The 17,471-nt window shown below is 39.1% G+C and overlaps 1 protein-coding gene across 1 annotated transcript in view; it reads right to left on the minus strand.

Annotated features, from left to right (window-relative positions):
* Window positions 1-17,471, minus strand: part of LOC128662698 (laminin subunit beta-4-like) — a 315,199-nt gene that overhangs the window by 189,921 nt on the left and 107,807 nt on the right. Inside the window, exon 14 of the mRNA XM_053716585.1 lies at window positions 16,846-16,996. Within this exon, the coding sequence (XP_053572560.1) occupies window positions 16,846-16,996 (151 nt within the window). The remainder of the gene's footprint in view (window positions 1-16,845; window positions 16,997-17,471) is intronic.

A 17,471-nucleotide genomic window follows, 5' to 3' on the forward strand; every position in this document is an offset into this window, starting at 1 on the left:
AAAATCTTTTGGTAAGCCAAATTTGTGTAAGGTGCATGTCAAAAACGTCCAATCCAACCGATCAAACGCCTTTTCGGCATCTGTAGAGATAAAAAGGGTTGGAATATTCTGTCTATATGATTATTGAAGTAAGTGTAATGCCTTAACTGTATTGTCCTTGGCTTCTCTTTGCGGGACAAACCCTGTTTGGTCATTGTGAATCAGATATGGAAGTGATAAATTCAGTCGATTGGCCAGGATCTTGGAATAGATCTTGAGATCTACATTCAGCAAAGATATAGGTCTAAAGTTTGATGGTGTATCTGTTGGTTTACCCGGTTTGGGCAGGACTGTAATTTCTAACAACAATTCTGATAATTTTACAGGATTTTTATTTGGACATAAATAGTCAAGATTTCAAACATCATGGGCCCCATGTACTAAAAGTCGGGCGGACAGCTTCTCAACTTCCAAAGCTGTCCGCCCACCTTCGCTGAAAGTGGGCAGCTGATCTGTTGATCCGCTGGCCTGTATGTATCATTACACACTCCGATGAGTGTGTAATGCCCGCCCCTTCATTTACGCGACCAATCGCGTGAGTGAAGGGACTGTCAATCACTGAAAGCGAGCAAGCTCTCTGTAATTTCTCTCGGTCTAATGACCCCTGCTTCTTACATTGCGAGAAGCAGGCTCGTTTATGCAAATCTGCTCCGCAAGGGCTCCAGAGTAGCTCTTGCAGCTTTGTACATGGAGCCCCATATGCCTTTTCACATTTTTTTTTTTCAGGGAAAAGCTTGTATGCAGTCCCCCACTACCATGTGGGGAAATCACAGAGGTCAGGGGGCTCAGAGTGCAATGAACCAGCCTCGTCCTGGGAGAGCCACCTTAGTGATCATGGCTAAGACTTCCCTGCCAGTTAAGTATATGTCTTTTCACTTTTTATTAACCATCTCTAAGGACACTCATAAATTATGATTTATGGTAACACAAAATGTACAGGATGGAAAGATTTGTGATTAAACTTTGGTAACTTTAAAGGGACTTAATATGCTAGAACATTTCATTATTACTACCATTAGCACACAACTATCACCTAGATTACGAATTTGGCGTTAGAGGCTATGCAGTGCTAACGAGCAGTTTATGTTCACCGCTCACTCATTACAGGTTTATATAAACCCGGCGTTGACTGCAAAAAAGTGATCGTAGAGCAAAATTTTGCTCCACATCTCACCTCAATACCAGCGCTGCTTACGTTAGCAGTGAGCTGGCTGAATGTGCTTGTGCATGATTTCCCCATAGGAATCAATGGGGGAGAGCCGGCTGAAAAAAAAACAGCGTTTAACTCTTAAATAAATGTGTAATGTTTAGTGCCATCATGTGGTAAAACATGAGTATTTCAACCTCTTTTTAGAAGGACATAGGACATACTGTATATACTTTCCCAATCAAAAACAAAAAACAAAAAGTTTCCAGCCTCCAAAATCAATAAAAGACCTTAATTCTTCCATGTAGGGTCCCAGAACACACATACAATGTTTCAGGCCTGCACTAGGCCATTAGTCATGTATACTTAAAGGGACACTGAACCCAATTTTTTCCTTTTGTGATTCAGACAGAGCATGCAATTTTAAGCAACTTTCTAATTTATTCCCATTATCAATTTTTCTTTTTTTTGGTTCAGTACTCTGCACAGCACTTTTTTAATGGTGGATGAATGTATCCACCAATCAGCACGAACAATCCAGGTTGTTCACCAAAAATGGGCATCTAAACTTACATTCTTGCATTTCAAATAAAGATACCAAGAGAATGAAGAAAATTTGATAATAGGAGTAAATTAGAAAGTTGCTTAAAATGTCATGCTCTATCTGAATCACAAAAGAATAAATTTGGGTTCAGTGTCCCTTTAATTATACAGGTTCCTGTGTTTTATTCCTCTACCTGTTCACATGGGAGCATTTTCTGCACAATAGTGACATCTTGTGGATGTAAACCATATTACATTCAATTTTGTTCTTATTTAATGCTCCAATGTGAATAAACCTAAAAAAAAACATATACACAATTTAAAAGAGGAGCACACAGCATTATCAACAGACTAACTTAAGGTAGACAGTAATATTTCTCACCAATTGAAAAAATTAAAGGATATAAGCAAAAAAAGTTACAATGTCATTCTAACTTGATCTTTAGAGGTATATTATATAAATAAGGCCTGGATAACATCCACTTTTTCTTATGCCTATTGTTTGCTGAACACTCTTTTTGCTGCTGCCTATATCTGTATGTACAAGCATATCCTTAATGCTTTGATTCCTTCTGTAAGCAACCATGGGGCCCATTCTAAATTCATTGACTTGAGGATTGCATTCTCTCAATATGTGCCAGTGTTTTTTCAATATACCTGAGATTCTCTGACTCGGTCTATTGAACTGTGTCACAAATATCATACTATTTCTTTCTTCACATTTATCTTTTTGGTTTGTCTTATTTCACTGGATACAACCTTGAGTTGTTCTGATTTTAAAGTCGGTGGATAGTTCCTGGCAATAAACTGGTTTGCCATTTCCTCTAATCTGATTTTACATCTATCACTGTCTGAGACAATGTGTTTTACCCTGGTGAATTTACTTTTTGGAATTGCCTTGAATACATTATTGGGGTGACAACTGCCATACTGTAATAAATTATTCCTGTCAGTACGTTTCATGTATAGATCTGTTTTCAAAAGACCTCCCTCTATGTACACATATGTATCCAAATATTCAATGCCAATCTCACTCATATGCAGGGTAAATTTGAGTCCTCTGACTGAGTCATTCAGATCTTGTACAAATGACAATAGGCTACCAACATTGCCCCCCCCACCAAATACATTGTCTATGTACCTCCACCAGGAGGCGCCATAGAGCTGGAAAAAGCCATGAGGGTACACAAAGTATTCCTCAAAGCTGTTCTTGAAAATATTGGCGTATGTGGGGGCGACGTTGGAGCCCATGGCTGTCCCCTGTAACACTGGCACATAATGAGAGAATGCAATCCTCAAGTCAATGAATTTAAAATGGGCCCCATGGTTGCTTACAGAAGAAATCAAAGCATTAAGGATATGCTTGTACATACCGATATAGGCAGCGGCAAAAAGAGTGTTCAGCGAACAATAGGCATAAGAAAAAGTGGATGTTATCCATACCTTAGTTGCAACAATTGAAGCTCAATGATAAAAGGTGAATTCTTTATCATCCAACTAGTGGGAAGAATATCTAACATGTAGATCAACCTTTGCTATTTATTTAATCAAATGCCCATGTGGGTTTATTTACATTGGCGAGACCTGTAGAGAGGTAAGGGAGAGGATAACGGAGCACAAATTAAATATTAGATGCAATAAAGATGCTCCAGTGTCCTCTGACTTCCTCTCTATGGGTCACAATATAAGTCAGCTCCGATTTCAGGTCATAGAACAAGTAGATAAACCCAGAAGGGGAGGGGATAGAGAGCATCTTCTAAAAACGAGAGAGATGTTCTGGATTCACAAAATTGAGGCCCTTATCCATAAAGGCCTCAATAAGGATTTTGATTGGAGCTTATTTATATAATATCCCTCTAAGGATCGAAAAATTCAGAGTAATAGCTCCACATGAGATATTGATGTTTTAAATCTATACTAAGCATAGATTGGCCATTTATTATAGGTAAATTTGTCCTTTAGGTTAGAGCTATTACCAGAATCTGTTCTTTCCAGTTAGAATGACATTGTAACTTTTTTTGCTTATTTCCTTTAATTTTTTCAATTGGTGAGAAATTTTCCTGTCTACCTTAGGTTATTCTGTTGATAATGCTATGTGCTCCTCTTTTAAATTGTGTATATGGGTTTTTTATGTTTATAATTTTTTTTTTTTTTCAAAAGGTTTATTGAATGACATATAATCATTGCATACAATGCAAAATAGAAACAGTTACATATGCAACGTTGTGATAACAATGTTTCCATATACTTGGATTATGATGCAAAAAATGTGTTGGTTTTTTTTGTAAACAAAAATAAGTTGTGGATATATTTATCATTAAATAAACAAGTTTAACTTGCACAAGTAAGTTATTTAAACTAGATGAGGGAGAAATAAAACCCATAAATAAATGAACAGTTACAGTGAACAATACAGATGTAAATAATAATATAAATATACGGCTCCTGCAGAGTAGAAACTATTATGTCATTGATTGTCGGACTATTGGAATGACCTTCTGTCCAGTTTAGGATGGTAATTCGTCGTTCAGGGGTGGTTAATAATTTTAAGTTTGAGGGGGGGATATAAGGGTGGTGGTCTCGAGTGTGGGGGGATTCTGATTAAGGTATTCCTCCCACAAAAAGCATATCGAGTGGTAGTCGGCTATCTGTTTGTTACGGGAATAGCGATATTTTTCTAGTTGGAGGGATTGGGTGGTTGTTTCTCTCCAGACATGGATAGATGGGAGTGTACTACCTTTCCAGTTTTTGGGAATTAGTCGTTTTGCAGAGTTTGTCATGATAGTCAGCAGGGCTAGTTGTAGTTTGCATGTTATTTTGGGAAATTTATTAAAGATGAAAAGCCAAATATCAAGCTTGAAGCTTAGAGATAAGACCTTTTCGAATTCAACTCTGATGGCTTCCCAATATGCTTGAGCTATTGGGCATGTCCACCATATGTGTGTAGGGGTGCCAATATTTTGGCAGCCTCTCCAGCATTCCGGTGAGTGTGTGGGGAAAGTAGTGTGTAGTCGATGGGGAGTGTAGTACCATCTGTATAGTAACTTAACGTTCATTTCCATTACATAAATGGACGAAGAGGATTTTGTCATGTAGGAGAAGATGTTTTGCCATTCCTTTGGGGATTGAGTAGTGCCAATCTCTGCTTCCCATTTTTGCGTGTATGAGGGGAGGGACATGCTGTTTGGTTGTATAAGTAATTGATATGCAAAAGATAGAAAGCCCCTTTGAAGGGTGTCATGGACTCAGCTGCCCTCGAAGCTAGTCTGGGAGCGAAAAAGTTACGGCTTATGTGGGTGTTTGGTGAGAAAGTCCGTTAGTTGATGGTATCTAAACCATTCTATGCGTATTTTATCCAGGATGGGGATTAGTTTGGTTAAGGGTTTGATTTTTCCATTTTGAATGATTGTAAGGCAGGGTAGTGAGTTTGCAATGTTGGTTGTTTGAATCATTTGGGTGGGGAATGGTATCGGGGAATCTGGATTTTCGCAAAGAGGTGTTAGCGGGGAGGATATAGTTGAGATATGGTTATTTTGTTTAATGGATGCATCCCACAGTTTTAGAGTTTCTCTAGTAATTGTTGGTAGGCATGCAGGTAAGTTTCGTTTGGATGGAGGTAACCAGCACTTGCTGTTAAGATTTGAAGTATGAGATAATGATTGTTCTAAAAGTACCCATTCTTTGTGTACTGAGTGTCTGCACCAGTGTATTATTCTGGTATAGAAGCTGGCAAGTCTGTATTGAGTGAGGTTTGGGATCCCGAGGCCACCCAATTCTTTAGGACGATATAGGGTGGCGGTAGCTATCCGTGGTCTCTTATGTTGCCATATGTAGGAGATGAAGGATTTTTGGAGATTTTGTATGACAGACTTGGGGATTGGGATCCGTAGGGTTTGGAAGAGATATAGTATCTTGGGGAGCAGCATCATTTTGACGGAATTAATTCTGCCTAACCATGAGATTGGTTTATTGCTCCAGGTTCGCAACATGCTTTGTATTGTATCGGTTATGACTTTATAATTGGTGTCAAGTGTTACTTGTATATGGGGGGAGATGTGAACTCCGAGGTATTTTATAGAGCGCAGTTGTATGCGAAAGTGTACAAGTGTTTGTATTGCAGTTATTTCCTCTGCTTGTAATCCAAGTGGGAGTAATTCTGACTTGGTAATATTTATTTTGAAATTTGAAAAGGTGCCGTAGGTATGTAGTGTTTGAACAAGGGGGGGGGGGGGGGAGTGAGTCGTGAGGTCTTGTTAATGTGAGAAAAAGATTATCAGCGTACAAGGTAGCTTTGTATTCCTGGTGAGAAATTGTGAACCCCTGTATATCTGTGTTATGTCTGATATGTGATGCTAAAACCTCCATAGCGAGGATAAATAATATAGGGGAGAGGGGACATCCCTGTCTCGTACCGTTTGTGATCGAAAATGGTTGGGACAAGGTGTCGTTCAATTTTATTTTGGCTTGAGGGTTATTGTAAAGGGAGAATATTTTTCCTGTGAAAGCTTGGTAAAAGCCAAAGTGTGTGAGTGCCTCTTTAAGAAATTGCCAGTTGAGCCTATCAAAGGCTTTCTCCGCATCCATGGAGATAAACACGGAGGGGATGTGGTTGCTAACTGCATATTCCATTAATAATAGGATCTTGGTCGTATTATCTTTAGCTTCTCTAAGGGGAGTGAAACCGGCCTGATTAATATGTATGATTGACGGGAGTATTGAGTTAATACGGGTGGCCAATATTTTAGCATAAAGTTTGATATCTATGTTGAGGAGGGAGATTGGGCGGAAGTTAGCCGGGGTTGTAGGGGGTTTACCTGGTTTCGGGATCACTACTACTTGCGCTTCCAGCATGGATTGTGGGAATGGGTTAGTGTCTGTAACCTCATTGAATAGTTGAGTAAGGTAAGGGGAGAGTTGAGAGGAGAAGGTGTGATAATACTTTCCAGTAAAACTGTCTGGTCCTGGGCTTATCCCATTATTAAGTGATTTTATGGCTGTGAGGAGTTCAGTTTGGGTAATGGGGTTGTTGAGGGTTTTAAGTTGATCCGGTGTTATATTAGGTAGTTGCGCACTGGAGATATAAGAAACCAGGTCTGGGGAAGGGCCTTGAGAGGGTACTTCTTCTTGAATATTATATAAGGTGGAATAATAGTCGTGAAAGGATTGTAAAATATCTTTAGTGGTTTTTAGAGTATGGGGGCGATTAAGTGTTTGTAGTTCGTTAATATATGATTTCAATCTCTTTTTTTTCAGGGCTCTTGCTAATAACTTGCCTGACCTGTTGCTTTCATAAAAGAACATGCTGTTGGTTTTTGCGCGGATAATCTGGTATTCTATTTGTAGAAAGCCGTCTAACGCTCGTCTGGCATTTTGTAGGTCATTCAGTATGTTTGGGTCTGTAGGAGATATTTTATGGGCCAGGTCTAGGCGAGCAAAGGTGTCTGATAGTTCATTATATTGCTGTCGGTGTAGTTTTTGGAGATGAGCCTTTAGTTTAATTAATTCACCTCTGAGCATGCATTTATGCACCTCCCAGATTGTATATTTATTAGTTGTCGAGGGTATGTTAAGTTGAAAATATTCTTTGATGGTGTTAGTGAGTTTCATAATTGTGTCTGGATTGTTAAGGAGGGAGTTATCTAATTTCCACGTGTATGATGTTAGAGGGGTGTTTGTCCATGATATGTTTAATTTTACCGCTGAATGGTCTGACCACGATGTGGGGGAAATAACGCATCTGTTGATTAAGGCTAGAACTGGTTGATTGGTGAAAATGTAGTCTATGCGACTGTGCGTTTTGTTAGGGTGGGAGAAGAAAGTATAATCTTGGGTGTCCTGGTGGATGAAACGCCAGGTATCATGAAGGTTAAGATTTCTCAAGCCTGTCCATAATACATTAGTAACTTTTTTTGATATCACTATTGTGGGGTTGGAGCTGTCCTTGGTGGGTTGAATGGGGACATTAAAGTCTCCACGACAAAGACTGGTCCTTTTGCTATGTCTACAATTCGATTAAATATTTGTTTAAAAAAAGGGGCTTGCTTTGCATTTGGGGCATAGATGTTTATCAATGTTATAGGTCTACCATAAAGCAGGCCCACCAGCCCGAGGAATCGACCTTTAGAGTCTTTAGAGGTTTGAATATGTGTGAAGGGAAGTGACTTGTGCAATAAGATACTAACTCCACTTCTTTTTGAGGTATTGGAGCTATGATAGTGGGTGGTAAACGTTTTCCCAAAGTATTTGGGTTACTTGTTTCTTTTAAAATGAGTCTCTTGCAGGAACAAGATATCTACCTGTCTTTTTGAGAGGTCTAAGAGGGCTTTAGATCTTTTGTGGGGTGAGCTGAGTCCCTTAGCGTTTTGTGTAAGAAGGTTCAGTTTACGGATTTCATCATCCTTGGTATTTTTGCTGAGGTGTGCTGTCTGGTTGTGTGAATAAGGTCATATAAAGCTTGTGGTATGAGTGTATTTTATAGCATATTTCTGCAGGAGGAAAACATTCATTTAACAAGTGATAACTTAAACAGTGTCTCGCAACAAACATTATAACATTGTAAATTATGGAAAACAGTAACATTATAACAAAAAACAAAAAGTCTCTCTTCCTATTATAGGTCATAACTGAGAATAGGTTGGGGGCATTACCATAAAGCGCCCTTTAAGTTCTAGATATTTTTAGTAAAATTGGTTAGGAATTCTGATGGGAGAGAAGGTGAGGGAGGTGGGTCAGAGGGATGGGAAGGGGGGGAAAGGGATAGGTAGGGATTGGGGGAAGAGTAAATATGGGAGAGGGGTTATTAAGTCTGCTCTTGCTCATACTCTATGAATGGCAAGAGATTATGGCTTACTGAGTTGAAAAACAAATAAATTATGACAAATACTTGCTTGTCCCAAAGAGGCGACATAGTCCAAACTATAAGTCTCTTTATTCAGTGTCCCAAAACTAGGGGTAAAGAGTTCACAAAGGTGAATTATCAGAAGAGGCTGAGCTGGTGGTGGTGTGTCTTCTGGCAGTGGTGTCTTTTGACTTGGTTCTCTTGGGAAGAGCTGTGTGCCAGGATTCACATGGGTTGCTTCGTCCTTTGAAAATTTGCGAGCTCTGTGGCTCAGTAGGAGTTTCTGTAGGGGATTCAAGTCCAAGCGCTGTGCAAAAGGTTTGAGTGTCCTCTGGGGTCCTGCAGACCACCCTGGTGCTGTTGCTTATAGTCCAAAGGTGTGTTGGAAAGCCCCATCTGTAAGGGATTCTTTTATTTCTTAGCAGGGCAGTAAGGGGCGAAAATTCCTTCCTGCGTTGTAAGGTGCGGGTTGATAAGTCCTGAAAGAATTGTAGGACATTGCCCCTTAATCTTACGGGATGAGTTTTGCGGGATTGCCGTAAGAGCATTTCTTTTTCTTGAAAATTCTTTAGGCGGATCACAAAATCCCTTGGTGGGGCTGAATCAGGCGGTTTTCGCCTCAGAGTTCTATGGGCTCTGACCCATGGGATATCCTCAGTGTAGGAAGGTTCTTTCAAGTGTCGAAATAGGTCCTGTAAGTAAACCGGGAAATCTCTGGGCAAGATCGATTCTGGCATTCCTCTGATGCGTATATTTTTGCGCCTACTTCGGTTCTCGAGATCATCGAGTTTGTCTTGAAGTGAGGTTATGGTCTCCTGTTGCGAGGTTACTTGATCTGTTAATTGTTGTACATCTCCTTTAATGAGGTCTTGGTTGCTTTCAAGGGTTTCGACCTGAAAACCTAAGGTGTGAATGTCCTGTTTTAATTCCCCAGTTCTTCTCTGATACAGGAACGGACTATGTCCGCAATATCCTTTTTCAAAGGTAAATTTTGTAAAAAAGAAGGAGAGAGCTGGCAGTCTGTTGGTAAAGTTCTGTTTGGTTGAGATTCCTGTGACTGAGTCTGAGGAGTTTTGTCCCCAGTTTTGAGGGAAGCAGGAGAGGTATGCGTTGTATCTGCACTATGTAAGAAGGAAGACATTAAGTTTGATTTCCCTGCCGTAGATTTTGGCATTTTATCTTGTTTGATATTTCGTTTAGTCGCCATATTGAACAAAAGGTGCACGTGGCGTGGTTCTTGGACCTCTTGTGGTAAAATTGCCTTATGCAATATAAGTCTTGCAAGTTGTGTGCTATTTAATGAATTTAGCACCAAAACAGTCAAAGGGATTTTGTGCTCACTGATAATAAATGAAAGGTGCTTGTCAGCAATATATTGCAGACTGAGGGGATGAAGGTCCGTGTTGTAATCACAGTGGCAAATTTATAGAGAAGAGGTTTAGGTTTAGGTCCCCAAGCTGAATTTAAAGGCCAAGCAAAGAATATTTCTATAGGTTTGTGTTTCAAAAAAGCTGCAGCATTGGTGGTTAAAGGCAGCTCAGTTGCTATTTATTTTCTTCTCTCCCCCCCTTTTTTTTTTTCTCTGTTTTTGCACAGGCTGGTGTGAAATGTTGGAGCTATAGTTCCTGTTGTATTGATCAGGAATATAGAATAGGTTGAGCTATGCATCTGGTCTGTAACCAGAGCTAGTTCTGTAGTAGGCCCAATCCCTGGGATCGATTTTTAGTAGGGGCCTGTAAGGGCCATGCAGTGCCTGATTGCTGATTGTGGCTGGATTACAGGTAGGGAGTGGGCCTGTTACTATATGAATGAGCTGGTGTGGTAGGGTATATGAAAATTCTTACCCTGGACGAAGTGGAGTTCCGGTGTAGGCCCAATCCCCGGGCTAGATTTTTTTTTCCGGTCCGACTCGAAAATTGGGTGCCGTTTTTGACTGTAAAGGCCCTTCGTTTTGAGGTGCAAGCCTTCCTGGGGGCTTGGTTGTAGTCCCTGGTTACATGTAAGGGGGTTTACTTGTGGCCTGATGGTGGATGCGGCCTGTATTCGGTCCGGTATGCTGTGCCTCCTTGGTTCAGGGAATGTGAAGCAAAATGTCCCTCTAAGTTATTGCCATGGGCTTTAGGGGTACAGGGGAGTATTGGAGGGGATTATAGGAGCAAGGATGGTCAGGATTCCTGATGTTATAAGGGCCTTTACAGCGGAGCTCCGGAGTTATGCAGCCATCTCTGTAGCTGCCGGCTCCGCCCCTGTTTATAATTTTTTTAATGCTTTTTTGCAATGCAAAAAAACAAATATTCACATTGGAGCATTAAATAAGAACAAAATTGGATGTAATATGGTTTACATCCACAAGATGTCACTATTGTGCAAATAAATGCTCCCATGTGAACAGGTAACAGGTGGAGGTATGAAAGACAGAACCTATATAATTAAGTATACATGACTAAGGGCCTAGTGCAGGCCTGAAACATTGTATGTGTGTTCTGGGACCCTGCATGGAAGAATAAAGGTCTTTAATTGATTTTAGAGACTGGAATCTTTTTGTTTTTGATGCTTGATTGGACCTGGCAAGTCTGGTATTCCGTGCCACACATAGAAAAGGAAAGTGTGCTGTTTTCCACATTTTTTTGGAAGCTATACTTTCACAATGCCATTTTAACAAACTCCATTTCTATATCCTCAATGTGTCCTCATATATACAGCTAACACCTCATTCAAATATATAGCTAAAATTATAATATTAGTTTTTTGGTAAAATAAGCTAATCAGAGCTAGATTACAAGTGGCTCACTAACCTTTGCATGCAAGCAATATTAGAATATTGTGAGTGTGTTAATTTGCGTGCATATTGCAAGCTGAAAATAAACGTGTTCACTTGAGCACAATCTAATGTAAAGCATGCCGGGTTAGAGAAACTGAAGACCTCGCATAAAGGGTTAGGGCTAAAATAAAACGCACCAAACACAACGTAAATACATTAAAATAAAATGGTACACTTATACAAACACTATCTGATAAAAAAAATATTCACATAAATATTAATAACAAGTTTTTATAAAGGGTTTAAATGTAAATGGATGTGTAACTGACTACAAAGCGCTATAATATATGTATACGTCTAAATAATTCCATAATAATATTTAATGTGTTTTACTGTTTATTTACTATAAATATTTCACATTCAAATGCTCTTCAAATACAGGAGATTTATATATATATATATATATATATATATATATATATATATATATATATATATATATATATAAAGTCCCAAAAACAGATCAGCACATCAAACAGTCTGTACAGCAGCCAGGGTGCACTTAAATAGAAATCCATAAATCCAAAGGCAGAAAAAGGCACTCACTGTTCATAATAAAATGTAACTTTTAATATGCAAAGATTAAAACGACATAACGTTTCGGTGTTCACATAACACCTTTGTCAAATGTCAAAAAATTGTTATAGACAACTTAATGCCCAACCACTCACCTATCATACCTTAACACACACAACCTTATATACGATATCACTTGGCACTCCTGTACGTTGATCTGCCCTGTGCGCAATGACGTCATGACGTTGCTGCATCGCGTAACGTGACCACATGGTATCACGTCGCCCAGTCAAGTTACCATAGCATATATATATATATACACACATATATATATATATATATATATATATATATATATACCTATACTTGTATATCTATTCCTATAAATATATATTTAAAGGGACATTAAACACTAAAAAAATGCTAGAATGATGCATTCAAAGAAAAGATTAGTTTGATAATAACATGTAGATGTTTTTTTTAAAGTTTCATTAGCTGTTTAAATATTCTGCCCTTCCATTTCTAACAGGAACTGGAAAAAAAAACACCATTTCAGAGTGGAACTACAGGAAAGGGTGGCAAAATAAATATTAAAAGTATATTGCAGACTTTTTTTATATATATGATTTATTATTTTATATCACTATCTCAAAGTGTTTAATGTCCCTTTAACCCAGAGCTTTCCAAACTTTTCATGTTGGTGACACACTTTTTAGACCTACATCATTTCGCGACACGTTAATTAATTCAGTTGTACTAGCAAAAAGGAGGTTAAACTAACTTGTTTTAAAATATACTGACACATACATAAATTATATAATAATAATATGTATTTACAAGTAACAGTATGTATGTGCAAGAATTAAAAAAAAGTTTAATAACACCAATAGCTACTCCCGGCACCCGGCGTGCACATTGCACTTCTAGGAACCGGATGCCGGGTAGCGATGGGCCGCCCACCCGCCTCCCTGTTACGCTCCCACCCACCAACGAACCGGCACCATCACTACCGGTGCAGCGAGGGCCACAGAGTGGCTCTCTCTGCATCGGAGTCTTCTAAAAAGGTATTGCAGGATGCCTCCATATGGAGGCATCACTGCAATACCCTGAGAGCTGCTGGAAGCGATTGCGATCGCTTCCAGCACTCTCTTAGACAACTGACGTACCAGGTACGTCCATTGTCATTAACTGCTTGTTAATGCATGACGTACCTGGTACGTCAGTTGTCATTAAGGGGTTAATAATATTTTTTTATAGGAAAAAGCATGTAAAATACGCGTAACACACTTGGGGTTTCACGCTTTAGGTCTAACATGGTGTCGGGTTAATGCACATGAAGAATTAGTTATCTTAACACACATAATTTAAATATTAAATATGAAATATTGACAAAAATATTAATAATTATTAATAATTATTATAGATACTGTCAAATATACATATTTATTCTATATATTTTTTAGAATAGTTTAGTACATCTATAATAATTATTTACATTAAATTTTAAAGATGTGCATTTGTTTTCGGACGAATGTACATTCGTACCAAAAATACTGACAACATTTTAAAGCATAATACTTACCTTATTGCATTCTGGAGACCGTGCTAACAGGAGGCTTAGCACGCTCGGCACCCAGGACCTGCAATAACTTTAGTGCAGGTTCTGGGAGCCAAACTGCTAAGCCTTCTGTTAGCGTGTCCAGGGCTCTTGCAAAAAGAGGATCAGGTTAGCTCGCTATCCAGAGAGCGTTAGGATAAGTATGTAGCCACAGGTGAACTTTTCACCTTTTGCTTTGAAACATTTACATTTGTTTTAAACTAAATTAAAACCGTTAGACCTAAAGCATGAAACCCGAAGTGTGTTAAGCATATTGTACATTCCTATGTTCTGTACATAGAACAAAATGTAATTATTATTATTAAATATTTATATATATATAATATATATATATATATATATATATATATATATATACATATAATGTTAATGTAAAATATATATGAATTGATATATAGGTATAAATTGGGGTCATTTGGCTGGTATACATGGCTGGGTATATCAGGATAGTGCCCATGAATGGTCATTGTTGGGTATATCTTGTGAGACAAGTGGTATCGGTAGGGTATTGAGTGAAGGTGTGACTAGTAGGTGCATGAAAGCTTTGGAAGGAATGTGGGGGATTTTAGTAGGAGTGAGAGTTACAGAAGGAATTTTTTGTCTTTTTAAGTAGTAAAGATAGATTTTTTATCAACATTTGTTATATCCTATATTTGAGAGGACAGACAGTGGCGTCACTAGGGGGGGGCGGGGGGGGCGGGCCGCACCCGGGTGACACCCTCCAGGGGGTGACACCAAAAAAAAAAAATTTTTTTTTTTTTTTTTTTTTTTTTTTTAATTTTATTGAAATTCAAAGAAATACAATGTTGAGATGCATAGATTTTTTTTTATTAGAGGGGCTGGCATTTGGGAACATTTGTGGGACTGGGGAAGTTGTAGACACACAATTGTTTGCCCCTTGAGCCAGTGCTGCAATTTCAACAAATAGTTTTCCCGGCTGCTTTTGCTTGTTTGTACTTTGCTTCTCCCCTGCCCAATTTCGCTATGAATGTTGTGGGCATGCCGTGGGGCTTGCAAAGTTGCGCTGCTAGCCTAAACCTGCCTGCCTATCTGTGCTCACTGCTCAGTGACATGCGGAGCAGTGGAGTCACTCACTGCTGTGCTGTCTCTCTAAACGGGAACTGGCAAATCATGAGGGGATGCCTGGCACCTGACCGCATGACTGTTTGACACTGTCTTTAAAGTGAAGGAGCCACGTATGATGCCCACCAGACCATTACGGTTACGGTACACTAAGTGCACACTGAACAGGTAGGAGGGCGGGCGGGGGTCTGGGGGTGGGCAGAGTGCAGAGGTGATTGGCCATAAGAAGCGGTAGGCACGCGGCCCGGGGCTGTGCACTGACAGGCTTAGATTTGATGCTCTGCTGAGCCAGGGAGCAGCTCTAGGCATGAGCTTCATAATTAATGCAGTGCAGTTTACATATTTTGTAAGTGTGTGTCTGAGTTTTTGTGTGTGTGTGTCTGAGTGTGTTTCCGAGTGTTTGTGTGTGCATCTGAGTATGTTTTTAAGTGTGTCTGAGTGTTTGTATGTGTGTGTGCCTGTGTTTTTGTGTGTGTCTGCTTTCCGGGGGGGGGGGGGGTGACACCATAACTTACCGCACCGGGTGACACCAACCCTAGTGACGCCACTGAGGACAGATACACAGCCGGCAACCAGAAGCAGGCAGGTATCAGTAAGAGGCGCCAGAAAATAATATTAAGTAATAAATGATAAAAAATATATGCAAAATAATAAAAATGATTATAATTAATTAAATCAAAACTTTATTTAAAAAGTTTAAAACCACATTAACAATGCGTTTCTCTGTGTCACAACACGGTTTCATCAGGCTATCATGATGAAACCGTGCTGTGACACAGAGAAACGCATTGCTAATGTGGTTTTAAACTTTTTAAATAAACCTTTGATGTTTTGTTACATCGCTGCTGCATTCTTTTAATCCTGGATTGATCATTTTTTGGGGCTCCCTGTTGGTTATACACCTGACTGACTGCGCCATGGAGAACACTATTCTTTGCTAACGGCAAAGAAGACCGTGGGCACTATACTGCTACTTCGGATCTTCCCTGCTGGGATAAAGAGACCATCTGATCCAGGTGCCTGGGGAGTCTGCTGAGCGACTCTTTGGACTCGGCCTGCTTATACTGCACATCAGTGCTTTTTACCACATGAGTAGGACATCTGTATACCTACAAACCTCTCATCATGTCTTGTATTTATCTGCACTATGTGGCGCCCTCTGTCTCTCTTGTTCTAGATATATCCTATATTGTTTAAGTAAAACTTATGATTATTTTTGTTCATATTTATTTACTCTCCAGGTACATCATTTTACACCCATAAACTTACATTGCAATATTTTGAGTGTTTAGTTAAAATTATTAGACAATACAAGCTTTTGTGCACTACATAGTCGTTTCAGGTTTTTTTCAGACTCAGACACTTATCATCTGTTTTGACCAGTTGTTTACTTTTTTTCCCCTCATAGTGTGTTTTCATTACTGGCTATGCCAGCTGCATAGTAATAAATGTACAGGGTTTTTCAAAGATGGGTGGAGGTTTTAAAACCAGCTATTTCCTTTGAAAGTATAAACCTAAAGCAGCAATTATGAAAACATTTAATACCTGGCAGCTGGTATAAGACATTATTGGGAACATACTAAGGAGAAAAGTATTTACAAAACATTTTCAGTACAGTGTGCATTTAATAAAGTACAAAGGTACAAGCTGAAGTTAGACAATGAAATCAAAACTAGGGGGCCAACGTATAAAGGCCGATTAGCCCCTGATGCCCCTGTTTCTGTGCAAGCCTTCAGGATCGTCGGAAACAGCAGTTATGAAGCAGCAGTCTTAAGACCACTGCTCCTTAACTGTTCCACCTGCTCTGAGGCTGCTGACATCAATCCACCCAATCTCATACGATTGGGCTGATTAACACCCTCTGTTAGTGGCCGATTGGCTGCGAATCTGCAGGGGGCGGCTTTGCACAAGCAGTTCACAAGATCTGCTTGTGCAATGATAAATGGCAACAGCGTATGATAAATCGGCCCCTAATACTATATAAGAGAGGATTTTTCATGGTCTGATATCATCCAAAAAAATTATAAAAAACCTATAGAAAACCCTAAATAAGATACAGGTGCACTGGAATAATGAATATTTAAAGAAAACACAACATAAACTGTAGATTTGTACTTATTTGTGCAAACTCAAATGCATCAATTATGAAATATGTATAAGACTTCTTTCAGAGGATTGGAAGTTGTTGTTGTGTGCCACAGATATATTCTAGGGGCCATGCTATAATAGTAGGTACTTACAAAAGGCTGAGAGGTTGACAGTGGCTGGGCATTTTCTGCTTCATATATGTAATAATCCAGTGGTATGAAGAAATGTCCAGGTGCAGCCTGATTACACTGACGACCAATGATGTTAGGAAGACAGTCGCACTGACCATGTGCCAGAGAGCATCTGTATACAGGAGCGAGCAAAAACAGTCTAATTAATTCTAGTTCATTTTGAGAATAAAAAGTGAAACCAAGTATTGCCGATATAATGAGTATAAATTAATAGTTACTAAAAGCTACTTAATAATTTAAAATGAACGTTTTAACAGTCACCTATTCTATATTTATTTGTCCTTCTTTCACCCCACATGTTGTGCTCTGTATCCTCTTTATAACATTTTCTGCTATCTCTTAGTTATGTCTTTTAGAAATCCTAGATTTAGATGTCATATTCTCCAGCAGGTAACTCATGGTCAGGGCACTCTGCTTCAATTCACTCCCCTTTCACTAATTCTACTCTTAGTTCCTGCCTGGTCACACGCAGTCCACTTCTTACCATTTAACCATCATCCATATGGGTGGCATGGGCTTTACCCCAACAATTAAAATGCTCCCCAAAAATAAAAAATAATTTCTGCCATTCTTTTATTTTATTTTTT

Source organism: Bombina bombina, chromosome 6, assembly GCF_027579735.1.
Source record: "Bombina bombina isolate aBomBom1 chromosome 6, aBomBom1.pri, whole genome shotgun sequence".
Taxonomy (NCBI): domain Eukaryota; kingdom Metazoa; phylum Chordata; class Amphibia; order Anura; family Bombinatoridae; genus Bombina; species Bombina bombina.